At 30.7% G+C, this 25,987-nt stretch overlaps 2 protein-coding genes across 5 annotated transcripts in view; one reads left to right on the forward strand and one right to left on the reverse strand.

The window, feature by feature from the left end:
* The window catches only part of Fancm (FA complementation group M), a 58,821-nt gene extending 42,911 nt beyond the window's left edge, over positions 1-15,910 (reverse strand). Inside the window, exons 1-5 of the mRNA XM_085812906.1 lie at positions 15,423-15,910; positions 14,441-14,771; positions 6,338-6,510; positions 4,410-4,487; positions 2,135-2,293 (exon numbers count right to left, since the gene is read on the reverse strand). Of these exons, the coding sequence (XP_085669032.1) occupies positions 2,135-2,293; positions 4,410-4,487; positions 6,338-6,510; positions 14,441-14,771; positions 15,423-15,587 (906 nt within the window). The 5' untranslated portion in view covers positions 15,588-15,910. The remainder of the gene's footprint in view (positions 1-2,134; positions 2,294-4,409; positions 4,488-6,337; positions 6,511-14,440; positions 14,772-15,422) is intronic.
* A 277-nt stretch (positions 15,911-16,187) lies between these two features.
* The window catches only part of LOC118200731 (uncharacterized), a 51,569-nt gene continuing 41,769 nt past the window's right edge, over positions 16,188-25,987 (forward strand). For all 4 annotated transcript variants that reach the window (XM_085812907.1, XM_035372687.2, XM_035372688.2 and 1 more), the window contains exons 1-2: positions 16,188-16,371; positions 19,757-19,958. In XM_085812907.1, coding sequence (XP_085669033.1) covers positions 19,760-19,958 — 199 coding nt within the window. In that variant the 5' untranslated portion in view covers positions 16,188-16,371; positions 19,757-19,759. The remainder of the gene's footprint in view (positions 16,372-19,756; positions 19,959-25,987) is intronic.

A 25,987-nucleotide genomic window follows, 5' to 3' on the forward strand; every position in this document is an offset into this window, starting at 1 on the left:
TTTATTTTGTTGATTAGTATGCAATGCCTAGATTGTGCAATTCGTAGATTTTTTTAAAAGTTTAAATAGAACCCTGTGTAGGTGGTATTCTTTGAAATTTATTGTTGTTATGTTAATTTATTTAAGTGAGGTGTGTGTAGTTCGTAGATTCCTTAGCTGCCTAGATTTTGCAACTCGTAGATGTTTTTTTAAGTTTAAACAGAACACTGTGTACGTTGTATTCTTTGAAATTTATTGTTGTTATGTTAATTAAGCGAGGTGTGCGTAGTTCATAGATTCCTTTGTCGCATAGATTGCGCAATTCTGTGATGTTTTTTAAAGTTAAAACAGATCGCTGTGTACATGGATTCTTGTCAAATATTTTTGGTTAGAAACTTTACGTTTTGCAGTTAGTCACCTTTTTCATCACCACTGGTATTTGTTGCTTATTTACTCATGAAATGGATTCAAAATACAAAAACTGAATGCACTGATAATAAACCCAAAATCAAAGTCTGCAATTATTTTAGAAGAGAAGTGGATCACCTCTCAGCAGAATAGAAAAACAGTCTTGTCCTAATATCAGAACAGCCTAAAACAATGCTACTTTAAAAGTGTTAAAATTTTGCCCAAACTTTAAAAAGCACATATAAAACCCTAGAGAAAATGTGATATTTCAAGAATAGATGCAAAATTTTGATCAAAAAATGACATTAAAGAAAAGTAATTTTCTTGCCCATTAGTAACAGCATTTTCTTGAAACATTACAAAAAAATTTTAATTCGTAAAATTTGAATTTCTTTTCCAAAATACTACTTTAGCTATTACAAGCTATAAATCAAAAGGTAATCTGCACTTTTCAAAGGCATTACAGAAAAAGAGTGATGAATAAAACTTTAATTGAATTAGCAACCAACAGCATGTGATACAAATACGCTACTTGCTTGCTACTTAAATGAAAACAGCTTGGAATGAAGATTTCATGCTTATAGTTTGCAACTATAAGTGTTTTGAGTTCCTTACCTTAGACTTATCAATGATAAATTTGTCCAGGAATTTTCTGACATTAACGATGCAACAAAAGCCTTCTCTTTATGCAGTCATATGTATGAAAAATATGAAATCTTTTAAGGAGAAAAAAGATAGCAAAACAAGAGAACTGCAAAAAATTTTAATTTTGAAGATTGTGTTGTACTTAATAAAAGTATATGTTATTTAGAAGTTAAATCAAAGATATTTTAGTTACAATAAAAGATACACGAAATTCATTTAGAAATTTGTGAAATTTCTTCTAAGGAAAGGAAATGCAAGCAAATATTTTACATATTTTAAACTGAAGTAAATGGGATAGTGTTCATCAATGTTACCTAAAACATTATAGCATGGATGATTTTATCAAAAAAGATTAACTTAGGTAAATAACAAATTAGTATTATTATTATCATTTGTATGTTAATGGTAATTAAGAAAAAATCTATAAGAATGATATTTTTTCCATCAATAAAATTTTTAATTACTTAATATTTTGTTATAAATACAAAATTTTAAATTTAAAAATTACAATGACAATTAAATTTGTTGGTGTTTAAAGTTTTAATGCTAAATTAGATATATAAACGATATTTTGCTGACTTCTGAGCAATCTTCCATATAATGATTATTTGTGATAAAAGCCTTTTTGTCAATTTGTAGTGTTTCATTATAATAGAAGTCAATTAAGATATAACAAAAGAAAAAGCATAACCTTTTCACTGCTCTTTGCAATGCAAGATAACATCTTCTTTTTCAATATGTAAATCTTTTTCAGTATTTTTTAAGATTTTACTGATTTTGATTGATAAATTAAAGAGAAACTATTTGAATAAAATACTTTATTAAATTTATGAACTTAAACAGAAGTGCGATTTTTTGTTTTTGTTTTGTGTGTGATATAAGTACCTATGCAAGAATATAACAAATTTACTTAATATTTTTATACACTTTTTAAGGAAAATTTTGAATCAATATGACTTCTATTTGTTATTTTGCTGCTTTCAGTAATAGAGCAATTCCTACACAAGATGTTTTATTTATAATGTAACATTTCATACTTTAAAAATTACTTTATTAGATTCGTTTATATTAAGTTTGACCTACATTAAAAAACATAACTTACATCCAAGAATTTGCTTTTCAGTGATGTTAATTTGTCACTCAAGGGAACAACAATCTTCTCAATATCTCTTGCTTGAGTATATTGTTTGACATCATCACTGTCTTCCGTACGCATTTCCACATGGGAAATCAGAAGATTAGAAAGCACTTGTTTAACAGCCTATTTAAAAAAAAAAAAAAAAAAAAAAAAAAAAAAAAATTACCAGGACAATTAGATTTAAAATGATAATATTTAACATCAACTAGGAATTTTACTTGATCAAAATACACACAACTTTAGATTCTATTTTATAAATAAATGTTAAACAATAATAATGAATCACATTCATTATTATTGCCCTAATATAATAACTAAGACTATTAATGTAGTCTTTCTATAACTTAGTGCTTCAGATAAATTATAAAAAACTTAAGGTTATTTAAATTTTTTCAAGGTTAAATTTTTAGGTTATGTGAATATGACAAAGATAACAAGAACTATCTGCTTAAGGGTAGGAAAAGATGCCTTCATGGAAGAAGAGAAATTGGCTCATATTCATGCTGCACGTGGGGAAAACCACAAATGCCAAACATGGACCCGGCCTGTTCAGTTGGATTTGAACCGAAAACAAACTACCAGCATTCAGCAATCTTTAATTGCTTTGCCACTGGTGGGACCCAACAATTTTTAAAAGGAGGATATAAGAGAAAAATGCTAAAGCCTATTCACTGACTTGATTTATTTAGATTGGATAACAGCGGAGAAAATGACACAGGAAGAAATGCAAAATAGTGCAGGTATTGCCAGGGCCATTGCAAGGGTTTTCAACACCCAGAAATGACTGAAGATTTTATGTCCCCTTCTGTTTGCCAAGAATGGACAACATATCGTTCTAAAATTCTGTATCATTAATTTGGTGCCCCCTGGATGCTGTGCCCGGGGACAGATGTTTCACCTTGTTCCTCTCTTAGTTATGCTACCGGATACTGTATTAAACATTTGTTTAAAATTTATTTGTTTAAAGAGTATTACAGATTTTTATCTGAAATAATTTTCCTGTGTCATTTACATTAACAAATGGGTTAAAATTCTAAAACCATAATAGCAATTAATACATTAATATTTTAGCATAATAAACAACTTCTTGTTTTTCCTATTTTATGAAGGATTGTTTTTTAGGATTTTAACAGATGTCAGATAACAGTTTTCACAAAATACACTGCATAAATTTCAATCTATAAAATTCTGAAACCAACATCTCAATTAAGACAGATATAGTAATAACATATTTTAAGCAATTTACAATTTCTATATGCAACTGCACTTTTTTCGCTCAATTTAAATCTTAAAATGAATGAATTACTTGATAATTTACCTAAGATGATGGTCCTGTATTTTTATGAACCAAATTAATCCAGATTACATTTCAGCATTACTTATTCAAAGTTTTTTCTCACCCTCCATAATGAATGTATATATTACATAACAATATACAGAATAAAATATTTTACATTATGTATTGTATTACAGCATTCACTCTATTATATGATTTATTTTTTATACCTGCAGGCATAATAAAATTTAAATAAATACAAACACTTATAGGCTATGATATAAAACAATTTAATCTAATTGAAAATAAAACAGGAATATCTGGGCAGCTACATTTTAGATTAGTTTATTTATCATGACAAAGCACTTAACTACGGGCCTCAGAACAGACATCGTGAATGACCTTCTATAGAAAATTGGTTACAACCTTGTTACGGAGACTAGATTGAGGAATTAAAAATACTCAGAAACAAGGAAATGAAATTTTGGAAAATAAAATAATATAGTATATATATTAACACTATTGTCTGGCATCTGATATTCAACAAGTAAGTTCTTTTTGCTGTTATTGTTGCTGAACCCTATTACAAAGACTTTGTGCTTGGCCAGGAATCAAAATTGGGCCCTGAAAAATCGACTTCATTAATATAATATAGTGAATATCAAGGAATTATTTCGATTCTTAATGTGCATCACTGTTAGTATTAGTCATTTAAGTAACTTCATGATGACTGCATATCAGCCTAATCTAATGTTTGATCTTAAGTTACTGAAGCTATATCTGATTCTCAAGCCACTGAGAACACTTTAATTTCTAACATTTGCTCACACCCAAGAGAGTTGGATACCAATATTAAATATGGTCAAATTTCTCTTCAAAAGCCATTTGAAACAAATATACTATAAAAGTTACACATACAATAAAATAATTTCTATAATACTAGTCAACATTAAAAAGACTCACTTGTGTGTCACTTCCAGGTGTAGCAGTTAAGGCAAGAACACGGAAATGTGAAGTATAGGATAATAATTCATGAACAACCTGATAAAGAAAATATAATTTCAAAACATGACTTTATAAAAATTTATAGAACTTTGAAATATACTTAAATGAATAAATTTTTAATCCTTTTTTTATACTAAGCATGAAATTTTGAATTATTGGGATATTCATTTTCTTTACTTAATATTTATTGATGAAAGAATAATTATAATACTTTGTTGCATTTAAAAATAAACAATTGTATGCTTTTGAATTGTATGAAGTCAATATCCATAGAGGAATGATTTGAAGTTTTTAAAATACCTCTCTCCCTCCTTTCCCCATTAAATTTTGTTAGCAGCCTATTCTAGCATTTTGTATACTGAAAATTTCAGAAGCAGACCACACATAAGGTTATTTTTTTATTCAGTCTATTACTCATTCCCGACTCATTAAAAGGTGATCATTGATTATTGGTGCTGAAATTAAATGTCTTATTAAAAAATATTCTAAAGAAAAAAATATTAATAATGAAATAAAAAATTAATTTATATGCTACGAAAGGAAAAAAAATCACATGCTTTGGTTTTTTTTATTTAATCTTGAAAATACTTCTCAAATTATAAGCTGCCCCTCCAAGTGGCAAAGAATTTGTCTCCAAGCCAAAAACTTCCCCAAAAGACCATGATTAAATGGTATATTCTTAATTATAATTCCAAAATGACACCTCATATTTTGTACCTTGACTCTTTTTCTTCCAATTCCAATGAAATAATTAAACTTACAGAAATTTTAATCAATTATTAAATAACCATAGAATATTTAAGGAAAAACAGATTCTTCAATGCCCACAGGTAGCAAAACAATTGCCTAATGTAAAAAAAGAAAAGAAATGTGATATGTTATCAAATATGGTTTAATATTTGCAATTCTTATTTAACAGTAAAATTCTCTTTCCTTGTAATCATAATACACAAATTTTTTTTAGAGAAAAATCCCAATTAGTAAGTCTCCGACTGTATTGCAGATGAAATGTGCTTTAACCCACATCCTTGTTATTACCTTAAAAAATACATTGTACGTGAGCAAGTCTGGCTTTACCTTGTATTGCTCAAAATACATCCTACTTCTTACATTTATCAAAATAACTTGATAACAATACTTGTTCACAAATGATTATAAATTAAATTTACTTAATTAATTTTATTTCCATTTCAGTAGGATACTTAAATATTTAAACTTTCAATATTTTATCAATAACAACTATTTGGAAGCAAAGGAATCACATTTGAAGATTAATAACTAGAATCTAGCTAATATAAAAGCTCAAAAAGTGTTATAAAGTTTTGATACTTATGTATTATTCCGCTGGTTGTGAAGCTGTTGCCAAGCAGCAGGATTTATCTGCAATTGTACATAAGAGTGACGTAAAAACATACTAATAACATCTGTACTTTTATTTGATGTGACCACAATTGATTCTCAATAAGCCAAATTTTGTTTTTGTGAACAAATATATAAATTAACCTTTACTATACTTTTTCTTGCTTTTAGAGAAAATTACTAAAATTTGAGATCTGTCTTTTACAGAGCAGAAAGCAATGGATTATTTTCAAAGTTATGGGATTCTACCTTCAAAAAAGTACGTATTAATGGACATGATATGGTTAACTGAAAATGGCAGACAAAACAGTCATATATTGGAATGATTTCCTGTGAAAAAAAGAGGTGCCAGTTCCTTCAGAATTCTGCAAAAATGACTGGCAAACTTCAGCAAGTTCTCTGCCAATTTTCGTGGTTCAGTGATAATCAACTTGACCAACGACAACCAACAATTGACAAGATAATACACAAGTACCTAATTTTTTTATAATGAATATTTATATACACATACAAAAAATTTAATTTACTTGGCAGTAAGCATGATTTCCTAATGCTTTGTGAGCTTCATCAACAACAAGACATTTGATATTTGCTGCTGGGCATATATTCCGTACCAGATCATTAGCTAGAACTTGAGGTGTAAGAAAGAATACTCTTTTCTTTAACCAAAGTCGTCTTCTTGTTTCTGGCAAGTTAATACCTGTTAAAATAAATAATTCCCACAATTAAAAATATTAACAAGATTTTTGTTCAGATCTCTTTGCTCACTCTGAAATAATCTGATAATTCATTTAATTATTACATTACAGGTTCACTAGAAAATATCAAAATGTGTGTGTGTGTGTTTCTGTTCTGATCGCTCCAATTCACATATTCAATTACACACTGTTTTGTATTTCATCATAAGATAAGTGTACTAGTAAAAATCTAAATTTATAATGTAATTTGTACTTGCTATTAGTTATTGTATCAAACAGTACTAATTTTTATTTCCATCAACATGAATCATGGGTAAAAGATTTTTTTTTTTTTTTTTTTTTTTTTGGTTAAAATATGTAATTTAAATCTAGAGATTTGTATGACCAGTAAAAGCTTATAACAACAAATATAATAAGAAAAAGAATAAATTGTAGAATGTATCTTCAAAGCAAAATGTTCTACTGACATTAAACTGCAGTAAATAAAATTTAAATCCTTATGTACCAACACAGCCTGAAAAAGAATATTGATTAATTATGATGAAATGACAATATCTTTATGAATTATAGGACATCTTTTGGTACTTCCTTATTATTATGGCTTTCACTTTTTAAATGCAAAGTTGGTGCTAAGGTTACAGTCAAATTCATGTTTACTTCTCACATATACTTTGCGAATGCTATGTTTTATGAGTGCTTTTAATAAAAGGCATCAGAAGCATTTTCTCATCACAAGAACTATCACCACTTCAGCTACAGATGGTAAGACTTGTAAAAATTTTTATTCCATCATTTAGTAGCATTACAGTTTTTCAACATTTTGTGTATGAGCAACTATTTTTGGATCAACAAAATGAAATTTATGGTTCACAGTAAAATGACTCAACCAACAATTTGAATAAATTACCATCTCTCTTATACATGGCTGATGATTTTTTCCATGAGTATGGTTACCTTTCTTTCTGTTCAGAGTCTACGCAAGAATGAGTTCATCAATTTCTTGGCATAATCCACTAGTACTGTAAAATCCTACCAGCTTTATTTTCTTCCCATGTGAAATAATTGTTAATGCCCACAGTTTTTTCAGGGCCACTTATTTGCTTATATAGTTATCAGATTAGATTCAGAGAATACGTCTCTTTCATAAAACTGTTCCAGTTGCTAGACATATTTTCGTAAATGCTCAGTTTCTTCTTCCACCATTTAATCAATATCAGTTCCTCTGCCTCCAGTAAATAAATGGCTGCATTGCTACAAACAATATTCTGAACCAACTGAACCAGTTTTTAAAATGTATATCTTTTTCTCACTTGAAACTTTTCACATTGCAACTCCAAATATTTTTATTGATATGTGGTTTCAATTAATCACCATTTTCACATATTTGAATGTGATGTAAAATGCTCCTCACTTGGCAAATCAAACATTCTTTTTTTGAAATGAAAATATGCTAACAGACAGAATATTCAGAGCTCCTCTCATGATGAGAAAATTACAAGCGACTGTGAAATGCTAACATTTATCTGTAAAAAAATAAGATGACACATGGTTTATTCAGAGGTCTTGTCATTGTGAACAAATTATGAATGATCATGACAAGAACTGCTGAAGTCCATGTAATGATCATTCATAAGAAGTAAGATATAAGAAGATTCATAAGATCACTCAGGTAAGCCATTTGAAGATGATTTACATTGGTGAATTACCGATATAATCTTGGCTTACAAAACGGGACAATAACAAGGAAATACCTATCTTTGAATATCGGAAATAATAACTTATTCAATAATCTCTCTACTTGACATTATGAAAGTTGTCATTTTTCATCTAATGTCACAGGATTTAAATAATCTGCGCAGTATCTGTAAATAAAGCCTCTCAATTTCAAATGGCTTATCAGCCAATGATTCTGCAGCTCTTCTGATCTCATATTCAACTATAGTGAACCAAAGGACATAAAATATAACAGAAAAAATAAAAAGTGATGCTCATTCAGACTGCAAAATACAGTCAAAAGTCTTTAATTCAGACACCCATAATCCGGACCTCAAAGCTGCGTAAGACCTTTACGGCTGCGAATATGCACGTGCACGTGCGCATGCGCATAATACGTTTACGCATGCGCGTTTAATGTATAACGGACAATATAAACTAAAATTATCTAATTATCTATTTCAGTTAATGTTGCAGATTGCATTGTTCCTTAATCTTCTAATTGGATCCGGCTTATTATTTTTTGCAGACTGTTACAGCAATTTTATAAAAGTAAGCTTGAACTTTCGATTATGTCAAATAGAATTTCCGATGCTGGAGCTCCCAAAGGATCTACAAAGCGAAAGTATGTTTCGATGTCCATCAAACAAAAAGTGGAATTGCTGCAAAAAATGGATAAAGGCATATCCTTTGTTTCTCTAACCATTCCAAAATCTTTATCAATTTCACGCTGCTCTGTGGCAGGGGGGGACGTCGCAGCGCGCAATGAATTGGAAGTTGATCTGTCAGCACTATCCTTATCTTCAGGGCAGATGTTTTTATTTTATTTGGCTTATAATTCCTTACTAAATGTAGTATTTCATCTCGATGTACTCCATCTTTGATATGATTTAGATCAAATCTTATTTCCGATATTCAAAGATAGGTATTTCCTTGTTATTGTCCCGTTTTGTAAGCCAAGATTATATCGGTAATTCACCAATGTAAATCATCTTCAAATGGCTTACCTGAGTGATCTTATGAATCTTCTTATATCTTACTTCTTATGAATGATCATTACATGGACTTCAGCAGTTCTTGTCATGATCATTCATAATTATAATTCACTTCCGATAGTGAAGAAAGTGACACAGAGGTTATCGAAAACAAAAACATTTCGATTGACAAATTAGTCGGTATTCTCGACACAGCAATTGTAGGACTTGAACAGCGGAACTTTGTAACTAAGCAAGAAATTATGTCTGTTTAATAGAATTAAAGAGAAAGTATTATCACATGAAATGAAACAACTTACATTGAAAGAAATGTTTAATAAAGTAAACAAATAAATATTAAGCTTTTTTTTTTGTAAATCTTGATACACTTTAGATCATTTTTGTTCCTTATTTCATAAATTATGGTTTCATATTTTTAATTTTATAATTTCTGCATGCCATCTTACCAGATTTAAATTGATGATCTATAATTCGCAATCGCCAAAGTCCCGATGAGTCCGGATTAACGACTTTTGACTGTATATCAAACAGAGCAAGCACAGAGCTCTGAAACTCTCAATAACAAAGACACTTATTCCTAGCAAGAACTATATCTTCATATAATAAGAACAATTAAGTATATTTACCTTTGAAAGCTAACTGAATACTGCTTATATGCCTTTAATATTCAAATGTTGATTTATAGCTAATATTGTTAGTAATTTATAATGATATTAAGCTTTTCCTAGATTATTAATAAATATTAGCATTTAATATTACACTTGGTCATAAGTAAGTAGCATACAACTAAGCTACCAGTCGCCTCATAGTTTATTTCAATTTTTCTATTTTAAACTATATTAGCAAATCTACCAAAAACTCATTTAAATGAATGAATTTTTAATAATATCCTATTTAGTAAATTGAACAAAAAATTCAAAATCTGAAGCTACAATAAATGCCTAAATATATGGCATTCAACTAATTAGAAGCTATGCCTTTCCACACTGTTAAGGATCTTATTAAAAGATTTTTCAAAAGTATGTGCTCAGAAAGATCTCTATCATCGTGTTTCTCATAAGTCTTGGAAGAATGCTATCTTGAATTTGTGTAACGGCCCAAGGCATAGAGGGGTCGTTGAATTCCGCCTTACCACAGGACATGACTACCTACGATATCATCTCCATAGATTTAAAATTATTCTTCTCCAATGTGCAGCTCTGAAGATGTGATGGACGCCGTACATTGTCTCTATTGTCCTGCTCTGCACAAGACTTTTCTTGCCGAACATTACTGGGAGGCAAGAGATATGTGAAATTAATGGAATGTTGCAGCTTTATTTTTTTTTAATATTGTGTTGTTGAACTGTGTTCTTGTTTTTTGCTGTAAACTACTATGCCAAGAATTCGTTCTTAGAACTAGATATTCCATATACAAAGAAAGTGGGAAATTAGCATGGCATGGGAATATGTGAGAGATTCGAAAGTTTATGACAGGAATTTAGTCTGTCTACAACAAGAACTACGCTTGCCAGTATGCTTAGCATTTACCATTTTTGATAAACAAAAACTGTTACCAAACAATGTGATCTAGTGGCAATGATAAATAAGCTAAACATCAAAAAATAATCATAAGATTTAAATTTTTTTTTTTTTTTTTTTTTTTTTTTTTTTTTTAAGGAAGGCTGTAAATTGATCTCTATCTTCCCCCACATTTTGGGGGTGAGGAATTAAAATTTGGGACACGCTTTCAATGGAATAGCATGAAGTGGAGTATCCCTCCACCTGAAAAAAAAAAAGATTCTGCCATCAAGAAAAATTTATGTTAATAGGCACAACTGACTTTATTTGAAAACAAATAAATGATGGCAATGCAAAATGTAAAATGAAGACAAGTGATTCAAGTTTTTATGTGCTAGATCTATAACTTACACATATATATATATATATATACACTGGTGTGCAAAAATTAAGGACGAGATGGTTTTTTCAATATAAATTTGTACAAAAGCTTTCCAAATCAACACATTTAATACAGTAAGATCCCCAATACGTAAGGACATGAGTAATGTAAGCAACACTTACTAAAAGAGAAATCAGAGGGATAAAAAGAAGCTTTATTGAAAAAGTAGCATGGAGCGCAATGCGACTGAAGGCCGAAAAATCCCTGTGATGGGTGTCCAGCAAGAAACATCCGGTCTTTAATAGGGGATATGATCTCCCCTGACTGCTAGGCAGGTTTCACAGCGTCTGCCCATGCTGAGAATGAGGGTGTCAATGAGTTGCTGAAGCATTGCTGCCCATTCGTCTTGCAGCGCCAATCGAAGCTCCGGAATCGCTACTGGTGGTAAGGTACGAGCTGCCAAGCGTCTGCCTAGAAAATCCCATACATGCTCGATGGGATTGAGATCCGGAGATCGTGCCGGCCAATCCATACGTTCAATATCCTCATTCTCTAAGAACTGTTCGGCAGCTACTGTGCGATGACATGGTGCATTGTCTCTAAAAAGCGCCTCTAAAAAGACGCACATATGTAAGAAGAATTTCGTTACAATAACGGGTCCCGTTGACTGAACCTGCGTCGAAGATGTGAAGGTCTGTACGACTACCAAGCATGATGCCTCCCCAAACGAGAACACCGCCACCTCCATACCTGTCCCTTTCAATGATGTTCGAGGGATGATTGCGGCTTCCCCGCTCTCTCCAGATGAGTATGCGATGAGAATCGCTACTCAGACTGAATCTGCTCTCATCTGTAAAGAATACTCGTCCCCATTCATTGTCTCTCCAATTCCGGTGTTCACGGCACCACAGAGAACGCCTTCTCCAATGGGCAGGCGTTAGAGGTACACACCGTACAGGGCATCGTGCAAACAGACCACCACCGTGCAGTCTTCTGGCTATGGTAAAACGCGATATCGGTCGTCCAGTCGCCTGTGTCGTGTGTCTAGCGATTTCTCCCGCTGTCTGCCGCCTGTTTCTTCTGGCCTGTAAGGCAATATACCGGTCATCTGCGGGTGTGGTTCCTCTTGGACGACCACTACTAACCCCCCGGATAGCTGTTCCTGTAGTTTTAAATTGTCTCCAAAGTCGTGAAACGATGCTGTGAGCAATTCCAAACTCTGCAGCCACACTTGTCACACTGCGGCCTTCCTCCAACTTCCCAATGATTTGACCTCAGGTAAAAGCATCCAGATGTCATCTAACAGATTGATTATTCGCTATTTCTCGCTGAGGCAGCAACTCGGTGTGATTTTAACTGCTATACGGCGTGCAATCTCTTTGCCAGAAATATTGATCTTACACCGACAATATGCTTTATACTACTCAGACACGTCTACCTGCATATCTGCGCATGTGCTACCGTACATCACCTTACGTAATCTCCTGATAGGTCTTTCTGTCTGCTCTGCATCTTCGTTCAGCTGATATGCTAATTTTTCGACTTCGTCCTTAATTTTTGCACGCCAGTGTATACAGAAATTAGAAAAGTAGACAAAATTCAATTCATAAAAATTACGAAAGAATTAACAACTTCAAACAAACAAGTTTTGAAATTTATATATATGCATATATAAAAATTTTATAGTATAAGTTTTTTATGTGCTAGATTTTTTAATTTTCTTTCTCTGCAAATGTTTCAGGACCTCCATCAACATTTATAATCGATGGGATTTTACAAATGGAAAAGAAGTTTTACAAGTTATTTTCATATGCTTAAGGCCTATAAATATATATCAGTTCTTATATATGGAATGCATTTCGTTCAAAAGCTTATATAATGGCAAAAGTAAAAGTATATTTACGGGTACCCCTTGGCAAAAATTAGCGATTTTTGGTGGTACATGGATACCGAATTTGTGTAATTCTTTGACTTGTTATTTTGTCTTTGTGCAGCGGCAAAAAATTGCCACTACACAAAGACAAAGTAACAAGTCAAAGAATTGCACAAACTTGGTATCCATGTACACATTGACCTATTTTCACTTCAAAAAACATCACAGAATTGCACAAACTTGCCATGGCCCTTGACTATCAATGTGTCCATGTACACATCGATATATTTTCACTTAAAAAGTCAAGGGAGCACCCAATTCTAGGTAAAAGTATATTTATGGAACATTCATTTACTCAGGTTACCATAAATGAAACAACAACTTGGCGATAAATGAAACAACAACTTGGCGATAAATGAAACAACAATTTGGCAATAAATGAAACAACCATTTGGCAATAAATGAAACAACAACTTGGCGATAAATGAAACAACTTGGCGATAAATGAAACAACAACTGTGTGCAATAATACAAGTGGTACCCTTTAGTCTACTCTAACCCAGTAAGATTTTGGTTCTTAAGTTGATTATAAATAAGACGAATGTTTTTATAATTTTAGACCAATAACTTTGGCTAGAGTAGACTGAAGAATACCCCTTGTATTATCATGAAGTTTTTGTTTCATTTATCGCCAAGTTCATGCTTTATTTATGGTAACCTGAGTAGTTGAATGTTCCATAAATATACTTTTATCTAGAATTGGGTGCTCCTTTGACTTTTTAAGTGAAAATATATCGATGTGTACACGGACAAAGTCAAGGGAGTATGCAATGCAAAGTTTGTGCAATTCTCTGGTGGTTTTTTTAAAAGTTAAAATAGGTTGGTGTGTACATGGATAAAGTCAAGGGAGAGCATGAAGAATTGCACAAAGTCGGTATCTATGTGCTGCCAAAAATCACCAATTTTCGTGAAGAGGTACCCATAAATATACTTTTACCAAAACTTATCCCCTTTATTTGGTTTTTCTATCATGAACTGCATTTTTTAAATACTCAATTATACGAAAATTAGCCTTTGTCAAGCTTTTATTGTATTTAAAATCCATACTTGTTGGTCTGAAAACCTTTTTAAAACATTCTTTCTTAGCAGATATTACCTTAGTTGTAAATAAAATATTAACTATACTTCTTTTATTTCTATATAGTCTCTTTGAAGTAGCCATGCTTTGCAGTGACTGCATGTAAAACTCTTCATCAAATAGCAAACAATGCAAGTATCGTAATCAGGATACAAACTTGAGCTACACAAAAATTCGTGTCAACATTACTTGTTGTAAAAGTTATGCAGTTTTTTATTTTTATTAACTAATAAACAATGTAAAATATACTATTTTTTAATATAGAATATACTGAAATTTCCAATTTAAAATAAAAATCAGTTTATTACAATCATTGTGATTTTATTACATACCAGTCATTTGTGTAGTGTCTTCTTCGGAAATCCCAGTTATTTTAAAGCATGCATCTACTTGCTGAGCAACAAGAGGTTTTGTTGGTGCCATGAAGATCACTTTTCCTTGAGGATACCATCTATAGATGTTAAACATAACAACTGCTGCAATAAATGTTTTACCCAGTCCTGTTGGTAATATGACTAATGTATTTTTAAACAATGCTTCTTTAACTATAGTGAACTGATAATCACGAACTGGATGATTGGTGGGGTAAATCCATGTTTGACCAGCATTATGATCAAAACTTGTTTCACCAATATTTGATTCATTTTTTGAATACTTTGTGGTCTGGAAAAAAAGAAATAAAAAAGATTTTCTATTATATTTAATAATAATTGTGCAATATTTTGAAATAATAAAGATAAAAAATACATATTTCTAAAGTATACCATTAAATTTAATTATTCTAATAAAAGCAAAAACATATAATGGTTATAATTGTTTTTGTTTTTTCCATTGAAAGCAAAATATGCTCAAAAGACAGTACACATAATACAAAACTCAGAAAAAAAAATTCAGATATCTGCTTAACATAGAAACATCATCCATGAGTTCATCATACGACTTTAAATTTATTTAATTTATAAAATCAAATCATGAGATAAAATAGAATGACATTTAAAATTTACAGCATTATTTAAATCAATGCATTACATCTTTGACATTTTGCAGCCAGTCATAATGATACAACAAAGTTATATTATCAGAATGGAAATCAATATATATAATGCCAAAATATACACGAGTAAACAAAATACAAATGATTTGAATTTACCCATCTATTATATACATTCTGAAGAGTTTTCAGAATTTCATCAAATGTATTTAAACAATTTATTACAAATAATAATGAACATTTTTATGAAATAATATCTACTAATACAACAATAAATGTTAAATGCAACATCTTTAATTAAATAAATAACAGCTTTAACTAACCTGAAATATATCATTACTAGAAAAGTCGAAAGCAACTCCAGCTGTGTTCTTTCCTGATGTAATTGCTTTAGAAGAGGATGGTAAATTGGTTCCTGATTTTTTCAAAACTTCTTTCGGAGGGGACTTATTCCAAGTTTCATACAATGTCTTCTGTTTTTTATTCATTTCTTTAAGATCACGACAAAATAAGTTAGCAAAGTCTGAGATTTGGGACAAATTAAATTCATTTTAACCATAATGTTATTTTCATTAATAATTTATTGCGAAAGGAATGTGAAGATAATAATCAAAATAGGTACACTGTAGCAAGGTTATGCAAGATATTTAGGAAATAATAAATATTATGCACAACTTATTAGCTATATTTTAATTACCGAATAATGAATATTAAGTGATTGTTGAAAAACATAAAATTAACATAAATCGATAATAACTCAATTTAAAAAATTCAACACTAACAACACACGATTATGTCAACTTTCCCACATATTTTCTTTTTGTTGACATTTCAAAAATTGATGAGTAAAGTTGAGATGTCTGGAATATATATTTCCGGTAACGATCTTTTTTCTTTTTCTTTACATAGATCGCAAAATAATAACAATTGAAACTATGGCATGAAAATATAAAATAATATATAATCTTTCTTGAAATGTAGGAAAAATAACCTAGGTAATTTTATCAGATTATACTGAACTACTGAAATAATTAGCTTTTAGTAAAGCACATGTTGTAGTTTCCTTTGGCAACATTGATTCTCTTCAGTTGCTTACTTCTGTCTGCTCGTTTTTCCGGGTGCAAATAAATAAAAGCTAACCGATAAGTTAAAGGAAGATGGCTATAAGGGGAAATGTAATAATGAGTGTCAGAAAAATGTATAGTAGAACTAGGGAATGTTTATAAAGATTAAAACTATATCTTGGTTGCATAAAGGGATCATTTTTGAAAGGTAGTATGTGTAAACAAAACATGAAATATTTGCTGTTATTACTGTGAGTGCCAGGATCGATTACTCATTTAAAAATGAGCAGTGCTGATGAATTCCTTTATTTCCTTCTTAGTTAATAAACAAAGACTTAGTTATTGTATTTTGAATCGAAAGTACATTTGTACATTGATGACCAGGGATGAATTTTGTAAATTTTTTATTTGCATTATGTTGAATTCGTTGTGCCCCTGTTATATGACTCATTTTTCTTGAAAAATGTTTTGTTTCCAAACTATAGTCAAATGAGCAGTCTCTTAGCAACGAGTTGGTAAGACGATGAAATGTTGATAGTTTATGTCCCATTCAAAAATCTTTAAAAACAAAGCTTTAAATTTTTTGACTAAAAATATGACATGAAAAGTGAATTTCGGATTTGTTTAGTGTTCTCATTAAAGGAAGGAAATGATAAGCATTTTAATCTGGTAATTTTTAATGGATGAATGTCATTTATTTTGGCAAAAGTTTTTTTTGCACGATCTGTGATGTGCAATAGGAAACTTCTCCTGTATCAAACAGCTTTAAATAGCGAAGGCATGTAATGAAAAATCTTTTTTATTTTCCCAGTATATTATGCTATTTTGTATGAATCTTCCGGTGTTGAAGTTGGAAAACGCAAAATATATAACAGAAAATGTACTGTGATAAATTGAATACTTTCAAATTTGTTATTTCATTCAAATATAACAAGTATAATGAGTATTTTGCTATGAAAACCTTCAGTATTGCCAGAGTGCAATTATGTTTGTTTCTCACCAATGCAGAAATGCACCAAATGAAAATTATCAGTAAAGCTGCTGCAAAAGACATGTCCCAAATTTTGCGTTACTTCTAGAAACAATTAGACATACATATATGCAATACTTTTTGATTATATGCACTCCCGCAAAAAACTGGCAGCTGAATAGTAACTTTTTAAATTGGCAAAAAATGTTTGTTGATCTTTACATTATGGTAACTTGGCGATTTTTTGGCGAAAATTTGGCAACCAACTCTCCTACAGCAACCCTCTATTTTTTTTCCCCGCCACCATTTTGTCTTCACAAAGTAAAGACATGTTTCTTTTCTTTTTATCTACTGAACACTTCTTCCAACAATCTACTAGCCGAATTACACTTATGCTAGAAATTTTATCAAACAAAACTGCTTAATCATGACAAATATTCACTGCAAAATTGGGAAAAAGTGCACAATACCATACTCCTTACATGTTTTTCAAAATAACACATACACATAAGCCATGTACACGCCGATTTATTTTTACTTAAAAAAACATCCCAGAATTGCACAAAAATGGCATTGCGCACACTCTTCACTATATCCATGTACACTGCTTTTTTCTCATAAATTAGAAAAATTTCACGAAAATACATGACAATTTTCTCAATCTTTAAACCCGGTAAAAAGAACATGTATGAAATTACCTGATCGCGAAAAAGTATTTACCCTTTCCAAATAAGAACATTTCCACATATAAAATAAATAAAATATCCAAAAACTTTTACCTCTAAATCATCTATTACATTATACACGTCACCAACGAATTCATACCACAAGCATTACAAATGCTTAGTATCAAATATTTAAATTATTTCCATGCACGTTTACTTCAACTAAAACGTATACCAAATTCCTACAAACATAAAATTCACAAAATAACTATCATTTCATTAAAATATAATTAAATTCAAAAACACTACTTAAAATATAAATGAGCACATACATTAAATTAATAAAAATTACCTTACAATCCTAATTACTTTAAACTAAATCATTGCTAATAACAATTTTCCCAATAATACCAAATTCCTTTCCACCTTACATTTAGAACAATGCATAAAAATAATATCCTCAAATAATTAAAAATACTAACTTACCTAATCTTCTTCAGAATCTTGATTACGTGGCGGATACACTTTTCTAATTCATTCAATAAAATTATTGAAAGATTTTTTTCTGCGAATTTTTCCTCCATACTTCCTCCGCTAAATAAAAAGCAAACTTCTCTTTATCACAATGCCTAAATACCCATTTCGAATTTACTTTAGTTAGGGCCGTGGGATCCAAAAATTAACCAACACTGTTTCACACAACACAGAATAAAGCCAAATACAAAATTTCCAGATTTTTTCCCGATTTTCCCCCTTTTCCGATTAAAGAACCGTAATTCGTCCATTAATATCACATGACATATCCCATGATCTCTCATTTCCCCCACACAAAATAATGCGTAATCGGAACTGAGTACTGCTCACATTATTATTACTAAAGTCCCAGGTAGTAACCTTTATCGCCTCCAAAATGTCGCCAAACTACCAGTTACCATATTGTAAAGATCAACCAAAATGTTTGATTATCTTTTCCCATTATAGTACTATTCTGTTTATAAACAGTAAAAGAAGCATTTTGTAAAAAACAAAAAATGTCGAAGAAATAAAAATTTGGCTGATCTTTCGAATATGGTAACTGGTAGTTTGGCGACATTTTGGAGGTGATAAAGGTTACTACCTAGGACTTTGGTAATAATGTGTACAGTAGACACCACTTACTATGATCACGGTTATCGTTATCATGTAGATATTGTAATCGAATTGTTGAAGTTGTATTCTGTTATAGGAAACATGGAAAAATATTACTTATTGTGATCAACAATTCAGTAAACATGATCAAAATACTGTGGAATAAAAATTTTAACCATATCATAACATGAAGCTAGGCAAGCACCTTTGTAGTACCATTGGTGATTGAGGTATTGCTGAGCCTAGCTTAGTTAGTTAGAAACAACATCTATCAGCAGGACGAGGAGAACTCGGTGCCAGGTACATTGTGCCAGCACACACTTAATTCCCAAGTGCTATCCTGCAAACTGCCAGTAGCTCATGAAGTATCCCATCAGAATACTGGAGTCGAATCACACCTGTCATTTTAATGAAACTTAAATTTTGTGTACATGTTAATCACTTATGTGTAATTTAATCACGTATTTGTTAGTTTGAAATATTTATTGTGTTATATTGCTATCTTCTTAAGTGACTTAGCTTAGATCTGTTCTGAAGGTATTGATACAATATAATAAAAGTTGACCCTTTATAAAAACATTCCCTGACTACATTGTAGTTATTGTAAATGACATCTCTTTAGTACCATTACCTAGCTATTACACAATGTTCTTAGCAATCTTGTGAAACTTTATCTATATTTTAAAACGGCCTGATAAAAAGTAATCTGTACTGTTAAGAGCTGCAGATCTTGGTAAAAAAAAATACCTCTTTGTGGAATGCATTGGCAAATATTTATGTATTTAATTTTACTGTGATATTTAAAAAATATTTTTTAAAATTGTTTTTAGGGAATGGATTTTACTGAATCATGGAATGATACTTGCTCCCAAGTTGGTTATGCTGCTAGATTGGGAAATTTAGAGTATTTACGCCAGTTTATTCGGCAGAAGAAACCTGTTGATGTGGCAGACAATAGAGGATGGAAACCACTGCATGAAGCAGCTGTTTTTTCACCTTCTTTAGCTTGTTTAGAGGAATTGTTAAAGCACAGTAATATAAATTTTGACTGACTATGTATTTTTAAGTATTTTGTATGATGTGTACTTATAGTGATGTCTTGCATAAAGAATGCATTGCACATACTAAAAGTACAAAATCACTAAAAATGTTTTTCGTAAAAGATATAATCCCATATTATGAACTTCATACTTATATTGTTTCATATTATTAATAGGTTAAATATGAAGGTGAATTTGTGTTACTTTTTTTTAGTACACTTCTGTTATTAGGACTGGATTCACAAAAGTATGTACATACACATATACTTGCATACATGAACATATACACCTATACATGCATACATTTCTGAGTCTGAACAAAAGAGTACACATTTCTTTTTGTAGACAGGGGAAAAATACAGAAAAGAAAAAAAAAAAAAAAAAGCGTTTGTGCATAATAGAAATATAGAAATAGTTAGCAGAGGACTGGCCAAAAAAGCATGTCTCGTAATATCATCAAGAAGTTCCGAGAAAAGATTCTTCAGGTGAGGACTTTTTGAGGAAGATGGTAAGAGTCAAACATTGGCATCCCAGTCAAGTTGAGATGTGAGCAAAGTGCCAAATTTAATGATGATATCAGTGTTGTGCACTACTTGAAAGGAAGGGAGAAGGTAACATTATCTGGCAACTTTCGGAAAACCTGGATTTCCCAAAGTACTAAAGGCAAATATGCCAGAAGTTCAGAACAGCTGAATTTTCCCTCCTCTAATGAAAGACTGAGGCTAACTTGAAGTTAAAAACTAAGAGACTGTTTACATGATATTTTTATTATTAATGAATTAGTAAATTCAGAGTATTTCCAATGTTGATTGTGTTTTTAATAGTCCTTGAGGTTCTACTCTTATATGCATCCTATGATCACCAAATGTGGTGATATGTGTTCTGCGCTGGTTTTTGGCACGATTGCGTGTTGTATGGCAACCCTTTTGACGTTGAAAACTCTTTTGCTGGAGTGGTTTAATTTGTTTAATTGCTTGTTGGTTGTTTATGTCGTGTGTGTTTTGAAATGGCCTATGTTGCAATGATAGATGTGGTGGCAAGATTTCACTTGCATATTTTAGATTGTGTGGAAAGTAAATTTAGTATTAAAAGGTACGATGTTGGAGCTGTTAATGAGTCTTTTGTTCACGGGTGTGTTTATGACGATTGAAGTGTATTTTTGGAATTTCTGTGGGACTTTTAAAACAGAGTCCGAAACGTGGAGCTGCTATGTGAACTGGGACGAAGAAAGGTATTTTGAATAGTTCTTGTGTGAATTTGCAGTCAAATGCTTGTTGGTATAGTATGTGGCTGTCAGCAGAGTTTAAGATTTGGATTGTGCCATTAAATTAAAAAATAAATATCTTATGCTTTGCAAAATGACAGCACCTTGGCCTGTGGATGATAATTTATTTTGGGAAGTACCAACACAATTCTTTTAACTCCCTGAGGTGTCGCCAGTGGCTGAGTGTTTAAAACCACTAATTATGATGGTCCAGTCTGCTTTGTATCCCATACAAATGAGCTGTTTGTATGATTGATTTTCATGATTTTATGCTTATGTAATGCACCCTTGTATAAGCCATTTTCCTTTAGAAAATCCTCAATGAAGGCATCTGTCTCCTTAGGCAGTTACGCTTTGTGTGCTTTGCAGTATTCAAATAACCTCATAATCTTGTTTAAATCACTTGAGTTTTCTGATTAAACTAGAAAGATGACTGCCTTATGCTCTGCCTAGTGGCAGCTCATTGCTTTTAAACTGCTTTATTTGTTGATTAAATTTGTTAGACAAATATCTTATACATTAGCTAGTGGCAACCTGTTGTTTTTAAACTACTGAATTTCATGATTAATTTTGAAATATAAATATCTTGTGCTTCGCTGAGTGATGACACATTGTTTTTAAATTGCAAAGTTTATTAATCAAGACTTCTTTAAGTTTGAACAAAACGTGCAATGACTAAAAACCACATTCAGAAAGGCCATCTCTTCCTGTAGGAGATTATATGTGTTCAGAATTTGATGGTTCTAGATACTGATTTTTTTCCATAATATGAGGAAGATTCATAGTACATACTAACAGATTACTGGCATAGCCCGTATAGGGTCATAGGGCAAACTTTGTTTTGCAAGGTGGACCGGGCTGCACCCTAATAAAATTTTTCATTGGTTAATTAAAGAGATTTAATGATAAACTATTAGTTATGTTTTGTGCTTTATTTATGATCAGTTTCTTTTTCTTTGAAAATTTTGTATCTTAAGTGTATTTCAAGAATTGAAATGTATGATTATGTTCAGTAGCATGTTAAAATAAAAATAGCCAGTCATGCATCTAATTTTTTTCCTCCCCTTTTTTCTTAAATTCAGCTGGAAAAAAGATATTAATCAGTTATTTGACTTTTTTAATTGATGTCATTATTTATATATGTATTTTCTCTACATAATCCTAAATTTTTGTTTTTTAAATCATTATTGGAATTTTGTTGTATTTTGTTATGACTTATCTCACTTCTCTGAAAGTAACATCAGATCAAATCCATACATTTTATCATGTCCAACAATACTTGAGCACATTATAGGTGACAGTCTGAATTTACACAGTTCTATACCAGTTTTAAAAAGAAGCCTTTATGCATTAGATCTGAGAGTTTCCTTCCTTGCTTTTGCCTTCCACAAGTCTCTCAAGCATGATTTTGACTTAACAATATTTTAAGTGACCCTGTGTCATAAAGACACACTGTTCAGGTAAAAATATCCATGTCTTCTCCAGGATTGCCCAGAGTATGGCAGCCAACTCCCTAACTACCATGCCAAGTAGAGTGATTTGTTAGAATTTTAATTTCTCATAGTCATAATGATAAGAGCAATCACTATGCCTAAATAATTTTAAATTTCAAAAGATTAATTTGTGAGCAAGAACAAGATTGGATAATCTAAACCCAAATCTTTGTTAATTCATGTTGCTGAACATTTATGTTTTTCTGAATTCTCTTCAGTATTAGGGATTGAGATAAAACAGTAATTTTAAATCAAAATATTTTACTCTGATAACCTTCTAAAATCTAGTGCCTCTCCCACAAAAGAAAAACAAAAATTATTTAAAAAAAAATCAGGCAATTTAAAAAGTATATTTTATCTCCAGATTTATTAGGACAGTTCTTCTTTTTAGAGAAAAGAAAATGATGAAGGCATAGGTTAACTTGATTTGGATTGCAAGTAGCTGCACTGTACAAAAGCTGTTGTGTCAGAAATTGTATTAGAATTCATATTCAGTTATGAAAATTTCTAATTTCATATTTTTATCTCTGTTACTCAGCTGTTTGTTCATTTGCTATTTACTGTTAACACAATCAATTACAAGTTTAATTATTGCTTCTCTCTTACCTATGATATTGTTGGCTCTTAAAGAAGTTACTGAAAAGTAGTTGAGTTTTTCACTTGAACAGTGCAAAAAATCTTTTTATGTTTCACAGTTAGTAAAAATTTTTAATATTGTGAAATAATGCTAAATTTAAAAGCATTAAATATATTTTGTTTTTGATATTATTAGGTGACTTGTGTATGAGTATTTGCTTATATTCAATTTTAAAGGCATGTTTCGTTTAACATTTGCAATCGTTCACATTTATTCTCAGACACTTGTATTTTTCAGTTTTATTTGCAAATATTAATTGCTAAATATTACCAAAATGACTTCTTCTTTGACAGATATCATTACTTTTAAAACCTAGTTGTTTTGAAAATACTTATTTAAAACATTTTTAGTTTAAAAAAAACTATGTATTCAAAAAGTTTTGAAATGAACTCGTATAAGTATTCGGACGCTTTGAATATACAGTTTATTTTTAATGAAAATGTAAAAATAACTGAATATTTAACATTTTGTTGGCTTCTTTTAACTAAAATTACACTATTTGTGCACTTTGATATGCATTCAACTAATTTTTATTGTGTAAGCATTTCCATTTTATTCCATTCCTCTGTATGAATTTCTTTTTTGTTAGAGCTTTCAAAAAATACATTTTCTTATTTTTTTATACATCTTACTCCATACAAGTTGTACAAGATTTAAATTCAGAGAATATAGAGGAATTTTGGTAACTTCAGGACAGTTGTATAGTAACCATTAGCAAACCTTTAGGGCTCAATGTTTAGTATTGTTATCTTGATAGAACTTGAATGTATTTTGCATTCTAAGTCTTTTTTCCCTCCCAGATGCTTTCCTATTTTCATTAAGAATACTTATATATTTATACTGTTCCATATTATTTTCTAGAAAACTAAAATTTCCATGCCAAAAGATAGAAACATTTCCAGTCCGTTATGCCTTCTTCGTGTGCTTCGTGTATAGGTTTTTCAGATTAAATTCTTCATTTGGCCTTCACCACACTGTAATTCAATCATTGGACCCAGATATACTAAATTTTGACTCTTTTGCAAATGTAACATTGTTTCAATATGATAAATCTTTGCCTGTTTCAATATGATAAATCTTTGCCTACCATGAATTTTGTAAATGGCAGGCATATTTTCCTTCTGTTGTTTTATAAAAAAATACCTTCTTATTGATCACCCATTGTATCCATGTGCTCTAGTAATTAATTTAATAATTTTAAGATAAGCTTTCAATGGAAAAATAAAGTTAATTTTGAATCATTCTTAATCCTCTGCAGTTTTATAATGCTAATTTTTGAGTCTCTGATTTTTCTATTTTAGCTTGGAATGTGATATACACGTAAGCACATTTTCACTAGTGTCATGCATCTTCCATTATTTTATGACATCAAAGGTAACATATTTATGTCAGATATGGAACTGTTAGCAATTTTTACTAAATGACTAATAATTTCCAAAAAGCAGATGATAATTCATATGGTATATTTCTGCTTAAAACAAAAAATTACGACAGAAAACCATCATTGTCTGCCAAAACGCCTCAACAAAACTTTCTAGTGTCCAAATGATTATGTGAGTTACTGATGAACACTTTTTGAATAAATTATTTTATCACAAGGAATGGTTTGATCCTATTTATTTTGCAACTAGCCACATTTGAAATAGAGACAAAATAATATATTAGGAAAAAAAAATGAAGTCTTATGTTTCAATATTTGCTTTAAGATCTGTGTAAATATATTAAAAAAATACAAGCATCCAAAAAACAAATGGTAGCCACTGTAATTAAAGTTCTTCATTAAAAAAATTGATGCTTTCATGGAGGTTTTTTTATAAAATTTAGCAATTCTAATTCTTTTATTAACTCGTTATTTCATTTTGAACACTGTAGTTTACTACAGTCAAAAGTCGTTAATCCGGACTCATCGGGACTTCGGCGATTCCGGATTATAGATCATCAGTTTAAATCTCGTAAGATGGCATGCAGAAATTCTAAAATTAAAAATATGAAATCGTAATTTATGAAATAAAGAACAATTATGATCTAAAGGGTATCAAAATTAAAAAAAAAAAAAAAAAAAAAGGCTTAATATTTATTTGTTTACTTTATTAAACATTTCTTTCAATGTAAGTTGTTTAAGTTGCTTCATTTTATGTGATAATACTTTCTCTTTAATTCTATAAACAGACATAATTTCTTGTTCAGTTACAAAGTTCTGCTGTTCAAGTCCCGTTAATTGCTGTGCCGAGAATACCGACTAACTTGTCAATCGAAATTTTTTCGTTTTCACCAACCTCTCTGTCACATTCTTCATGCCTTTATCCATTTTTTGCAGCAATACCACTTTTTGTTTGTTGGACATCGAAACATACTTTCGTTTTGTAGATCCTTTGAAAGTTCCAGCATCGGAAATTCTATTTGACATATGCAAAAAATAATAAGCGGGATCCAATTCAAAGATTAAGGAACAACGCAATCATTAACATTAACTGAAATAGATAATTAGATAATTTTAGCTTACACCGTCCGTTATACATTAAAAGTGCAGGCGAAAACGTATTCTGCACTTGCGCACACGCATATGCGCAGTAGTCAAGGTCTTACGCGCACGCATAAAACGCCTATGCGTATGCGCAGAAAGTTTT

This window comes from Stegodyphus dumicola, chromosome 3 (assembly GCF_044657685.1).
Source record: "Stegodyphus dumicola isolate Sdum_Otavi_A_Nest chromosome 3, ASM4465768v1".
In the NCBI taxonomy this organism is placed as follows: domain Eukaryota; kingdom Metazoa; phylum Arthropoda; class Arachnida; order Araneae; family Eresidae; genus Stegodyphus; species Stegodyphus dumicola.